This window comes from Podarcis bocagei (assembly GCF_964188305.1).
Source record: "Podarcis bocagei genome assembly, chromosome: 8".
In the NCBI taxonomy this organism is placed as follows: Eukaryota; Metazoa; Chordata; class Lepidosauria; order Squamata; family Lacertidae; genus Podarcis; species Podarcis bocagei.
The window spans coordinates 91,331,029-91,337,028 of NC_138133.1; the positions used below are offsets into that span (position 1 = coordinate 91,331,029).

At 49.2% G+C, this 6,000-nt stretch overlaps 1 protein-coding gene across 1 annotated transcript; it reads right to left on the reverse strand.

Annotated features, from left to right (window-relative positions):
• Positions 1-933: 933 nt before the first annotated feature.
• On the reverse strand, positions 934-4,567 carry LOC308593027 (alpha-(1,3)-fucosyltransferase 11-like). Its single transcript, XM_081205214.1, has 2 exons — positions 3,941-4,567; positions 934-2,844 (listed from the first exon to the last, which is right to left on the reverse strand). The coding sequence occupies exons 1-2, from the start codon at positions 4,462-4,464 to the stop codon at positions 2,697-2,699; spliced, it is 672 nt and encodes a 223-aa protein (XP_081061340.1). The 5' UTR covers positions 4,465-4,567; the 3' UTR covers positions 934-2,696.
• Between the last annotated feature and the right edge of the window lie 1,433 nt (positions 4,568-6,000).

Here is a 6,000-nt window from a genome sequence, read left to right on the forward strand (position 1 = left end):
CCCACCGCCAACATTCAGAAGGCTGTTCTGAAGGCTGGCGGTGGGAAGAAAAGCCCTTCTCCCCCGCCAGCCTTCAGAAGAGTTCCCGGAGGGCTGCCTAGGCTGCGGATAGCAGCCTGCTGCCCCGCACAAGGGGCGCTGTTAAGCAGAGCGCCCTTCGCGCGGGGCAGACACCTGCAGCTTGGGGAGCCCTGCAGGACTTCCCCGCAGGGCTCTCCAAGCTGCAGATAGCAGCCTGCTGCGCCTATCCGCAGCTTGCAGAGCCCTGCGGGGAAGTCCTGCAGGGCTCCCCAAGCTGTGAATGTCTGCCCCGCGCGAGGGGCGTTCTGCTAAAGAGCGCCCCTCGTGCGGGGCAGCAGGCTGCTATCCGCAGCTTGGAGAGCCCTGCGGGGAAGTCCTGCAGGGCACCCCAAGCTGCAGGTGTCTGCCTCGCACCAGGCAGCAGGCTGCTATCCGCAGCCTAGGCAGCCCTCCGGGAACTCTTCTGAAGGCTGGCGGCGGGAGAAGGGCTTTTCTTCCCACCGCCAGCCTTCAGAAGGCTGTTCTGAAGGCTGGCGGTGGGGAGAAAAGTCCTTCTTCCCCTGCCAGCCTTCAGAAGAGGTCTGGGGACAGACTGTCCCTGGACCTGGTCTGAAGGCGGTCTCCATAGGAACGCATTAATTGATTTTCAATGCATTCCTATGGGAAACCGTGCTTCGCAAGACGAAAAACTCGCAAGAAGAAAAAACTTGCGGAACGAATTAATTTCGTCTTGCGAGGCGCCACTGTACCACTTTAGCTATTTGGGCCTCCCACTGCCACCGCGCAATTTATGTTCTCATCCTGAAGCAAAGTTCTTAACCCGAGGTATTATTTCTGGGTTAGCGGAGTCTGTAACCTGAAGCGGCTGTAACCTGAAGTGTCTGTAACCCGAGGTACCACTGTATTTAAAAAAACAAACAAACGGAAATCAGCACAAATTGTCCATTGTTCCTAACTTCAATTCCTTTGCCGCATCAAGCTACCTGTCATTACCAGCCTAATAAAACCACCATGTCATGGACACAGAGGAATGATGGAACTGGCTGGGGAAGCCCAAGGAAAGAAGGCTCAGAGCCCAGCGATTGGTGGTGGGGTGACAGTGAGTGGTCAGAGGGAGGGGAGGGAAAGGAATGGGAGGTGGAAGAAACTGAAGAGGTGACAGGGTTTGGTGAGCAGGAAGAGTCTGTGGCAGAGAGAAGTCCCGCATCAGAGGCAGAAGAGGACAGAGGCCAAGAAGGAGAGAGGAGTCTGGCCGGGGAAGAGGCACAGGTGTCTCCTCCTCCTGCTGCAACAAGCTCCTTTCCTGCCGGTCTCCCAGAACCAGGAGGCATGAAAAGGAGAAAGAAATTGGCTTCACGCAGGCACAGTCTGATTGCTTGGGGAAAACACTGAAAAGGAGGGGAACTTGGGCAGCTCAGCGTTCAAAACTCCCATTGTTCTAGGCACATTTTGCAACTGGGAATGTCATTAGTGCAAGCAATTTCTGAGCTCTGGGCGCAGTACTGCACCCAAGATTTCAGATTAAAACCGCCACTGCTGGCGCTGAGGGCATGGGAGGAGAAATTCCTGCCCGCTTGACTTCCAAGAAATGATTGCAGTATCAGGCAAGCTGATAGGTTCTGCGTCTCCGCTGGCCTTCCAGAAAGGCAGCGTTTTGAGGGACCCTCATACGACTATGAAGGGAGAGGGCGAGAGAAGCATGGCTTTGTTTTTGCCATCTTCAGATGAGGACTAGACCACGTGAAAAACGAATGTAAGATTTTAGCTGCAATTCATTCATTTACAGCTTTGTAGTCTTGTTATAAAAATAGCATTCCATTGTGGCACCCATAACCTAGGTTTAGGGTGTCATTTAGCTCCCAGATTTCATATCTCTGTTTCTAACACTGAGGCAGCTGTGAGAACGCAGGGACTTTCAGTTTCAGCAACTGATCCATGGGGCGAGATCTACCGAAGATAGGTTGCTTTGCTCACTAGGCCTGACACTCCCAGATCCTGCTTTTGCTAATAAAGAGTTAACTCCAACTTGCTCAGTGTGATTTACCGCTGGCTTGCACCCGTCACATCACCAGGGGAACAGTGAGCAACTGTGTAGTCTCTACAAATTGAGGAAATGCACTACAATAAGGTGCATAGTTCATAACATATTTCAGCCTATAGAGAAGTGGTTATTTGAATACTGCATAGCTGAGCTCATGTAAACTCTTGTTCTGCTCTCTTTCATATTAAATGAAATATATCAAAAATATTAAAGAAACCAATGTATGTTGAAGAATACTTATGAATGGAGGTATCCCTGAAGTGCAACCATTCAGGACTTTTACAGTAAGCCCAACAGTCCGTGTTGAGGAATTTGGCACATACCCACCAAAAAGTACTTTCTGAGAGACGCTGAAGCAGCAGAAATGCTAAATACTTTTCTTTGCCCCACAGATCAGGGAGGCTTCCTCGTCTTGGAGTAGTGGCAAATGAACCAATACCAAAAGTTGGTTCGAAATTGGCCTTTTCTTGGAAGCAAGATTTTTTTTTTAAAAAAAAGTAATCTCCAAAGTGAGAATACCATATATAAAAGATGATTTCCAAGTTGTCCTGGAACCGCAATTCCGGTGCTGGTAAATCTGTGGATGCCCTGCTTGCCTCTCGTAACACGGAAGAAGCTTGAATAACAAGTCTGGTTAGTTTTGCTGGGTTCTCTTCATGAAGACTTGGTGCATGTAGTCCCAGAATCTCCCCTGATGCGACTCGTTGTGGTGAATCATGGCTGTGAGGGCTTCAGCCTGATCAAGGCTCTGCCAGTAATCCTGCAGCCACATCTCCTTCCAGCTAAAAAGCAAATAAAGAAAATGAGCGCAGAGAGTCGGAGAAATCATGTATAATCTGAAACCCACTGGAAAAGCCTGCAAATGCCCCTTTTAGTGACATCTTTAGGACGTTTCTGAGTCACTTCTGGGTTCTAACACATTCTCTTGCACAACTTTCTGTGTTGGCCAGCAGGTAATGGCTTTTCCCACCTGCCTTGCCCCACCCTCCCTTCATAAGGGAGCTGTTTCAGGGGAGAATTGTGAGGGGAGAAAAAGTTTGTCTGCCATCAGGGGGTGGTTCGTTTCACCTGTACTGCCCCACTGCCAGCCCAAGGAACCTTCAGAAGGGAGTTGCTGCGTTATGTGGATGTATATTTTAATGAGCTAAACAGAGTGGAAGATTATGAGTCATGTGGGTGCGGAGAATGTGTGTGTGCTTAGTTCATTTTTTGGCTGCTATTTTAAGGTGGTTTATTTTGCTTTATAGGTTATAAATGCTTTATAGGTTATGACTTTTGCTTTAATTGCAATGTTTAGCTTATTTTTTAGCTGTCGCTTTGTTCCCTGTGTTTGATAGGTTGCAGTTGTTTCACTGATGATTTATTAATTATTCTGTACTGTTTATGATGTATTTGTGATGTTCTTTTATGCTCTATCATGTTCTTATTCAGGGGTTGGCAACCCATGGGCCACAAGCGGCCCGGGGGGGGGGGTATTTAACCAGCCCTCGAGCTGCCCCCAAACTGAGCCACCCGCTCGGCAAGTCCACACATGCTGCGCTAAACCGGCACAGCGCAACACGGGGACTTGCTCCCGCAGCGCTGGAAATTGCATCTGCACAGGAGATGAAGGAAATTGCGGGCGCGCTGCTCATGCACACGCACGATCCAGCCCACAGAGCGATCTCCACTGAAGTGAACCAGCCCAGGTGACCCCTGTTCTTATTATTTATTGTTTGTAAATCGCTTTAGAGTTTATTTGAATGAAACGCATAGTGCAGAAATGTAATCAATCCAAATCAATCCAAAACACCAGCAGAGCAAGCGACTTCAACTTAGCACCGCACAACCCTCAGGTTTCTTAAGGACAGCTGCATATTCCACAACAACGGCTAGTACCTGTCTCCATCAGGAATGTCTTCGATATTTCCATACCCGGGTGCTGGTGGCGGGCACCAGAACTGGGCGATTTCAGGCTCAGGGGGCGGCACTTTCCCACGAGACTTCCTATGCTCCTCCTCCGCCTTCATTCTGGCATTTACCTTGTCACAGACATAGCACTCGAACCCGTTCAAATAATTAGGCCGGGTCATATCATTCACTCCCCATTCCCGCCTCTCCATGCTCTCCACCAAGAACCGGTTCGTAATGCCGCCGGGACTCTTGTACTTCAGGTATTCCAAATACTTCTCCGGATTCCTGTCCAGAAAATTAATGTATTCTGCTAGCTCTTTGGGGCTCTCAAAGTCATCAATGAGGATGATGGAATGATTGTCCGGCATCCAGTCACGTACAGATGGGGAGCCTCGATATATAGGAACGGCTCCGACGTGCATCGGCCGCCAAAGCTTCTCCGTCATGTAGTCACGGCAGATGGCATTCTCCATCGCCAGGTGGAACTTGTACTTGGATATAAGAGCCATGAATTCAGAGTCCTCTGTGGTGGCTGTGGAAGTGTCCTTCAGCCTCGCACTGGGAAGCTCTCGGTTGTTCAGGCATGCCCCGTAAGAGTCCACCTACAACAGAAGAAGAAGAGTTTGGATTTGATATCCCGCCTTTCACTCCCTTTAAGGAGTCTCAAAGCGGCTCACATTCTCCTTTCCCTTCCTCCCCCACAACAAACACTCTGTGAGGTGAGTGGGGCTGAGAGACTTCAGAGAAGTGTGACTGGCCCAAGGTCACACAGCAGCTGCATGTGGAGGAGCGGAGACGCGAACCCGGTTCCCCAGATTACAAGTCTATCACTCTTAACCACTACACCACACTGGCTCTCAAGAAATAAAATCAGAAATAAATCATCCTGAAAAAGAAATGGCTGGGTTGTGGCCCCACCTCCTCACTCCAATCCAAATGTGTTTCCAAGCACTAAACACACATCAAAAATGCACACACACACCTATTGCCAAGAGAGAAAGAGAGAGAGAGAGAGAGAGAGAGAGAGAGAGAGAGAGAGAGAGAGAGAGAGAGAGAGAGAGAACCTGGGCACTGTAGTTTGTTAAGGATTCCAAGAATTGTAGATCACAGAGCTGAAAGGGATCCATCTAGCCCAAGCCCCTGGCAAAGCAAGAATCACAACTAAGGAATCCCTGACGGACGGCTGTCCAACCTCTGCTTAAAAGCCTCCACGGAAGGAGAGTCTGAGGGACAAACTACAGTCACACCTCAGGTTACAGCAGCTTCAGGTTGCGTCTTTTTGGGTTGTGGACCACCGAAACCCCAAAGTACCAGAATGGGTTACTTCTGGGTTTTGGCGGTCGCGCATACGCAGAAGTGCTAAACCGCGCTTTGCGCATAAGCGCCGAATTGCAATCCGCGCGTGCGCAGACGCGGGTTGCGAATGTGCATCCCACACGGATCATGTTCTCAATCTGAGTGTCCACTGTACAGCACCCAGGATTTCTGCAAGGAAGCCACATGTTTTAAATAGTTAGTTGCAAGTTGACGCATTATCATTTTCCAATGCAACTAACTAGGTGTGTTGACGTTCCATTCTTTGGAAGAGAGGGAACAGAAGGAACTGTGCACCACTTCCGTCTTCTTTGTTCTGTGTTCTGTTGTTCTCTCTCGGACGGCCCACCCCCCATGGTGCTGCCGTTGGAAAAGGGGTGTGGTTTAAGCAGCCCGGTTGCCCCACCCTTTCCCATTGTGCCCTGTCCCTTTCCCTGCAAGGGTTCAGGTGAGTGCAAAATGCCTACCATAAACGCATGCAGAAAGACAAACGTATTTTGCCACCCTACTTCCCATGGCAATCACAACACTATACAACACAATACAATAAAAATACCTTTATTGGCATTTCAAGTTCAGACCTTCCAAAATGGCTTGAGATACAAAGTCTTCTTTCTGTTTCCTGTTTCTGAGAGATCTGAATTGGGAAATCCTTTCGATTCTTCATTAATAAGAGGCAGTGGAGTGAGGGAGGCCATGGCCACATCCACACCATTTAAGGCGCTATGAAG

Excerpts from the sequence above, each read along its gene's own strand:
- LOC308593027 (XM_081205214.1), bottom strand. The coding sequence starts at position 4,464 with ATGGCTCTTATATCCAAGTACAAGTTCCACCTGGCGATGGAGAATGCC. Across the intron at positions 2,845-3,940 it reads GACATTCCTGATGGAGACAG|CTGGAAGGAGATGTGGCTGC; the intron begins GTACTAGCCGTT and ends TTTGCTTTTTAG.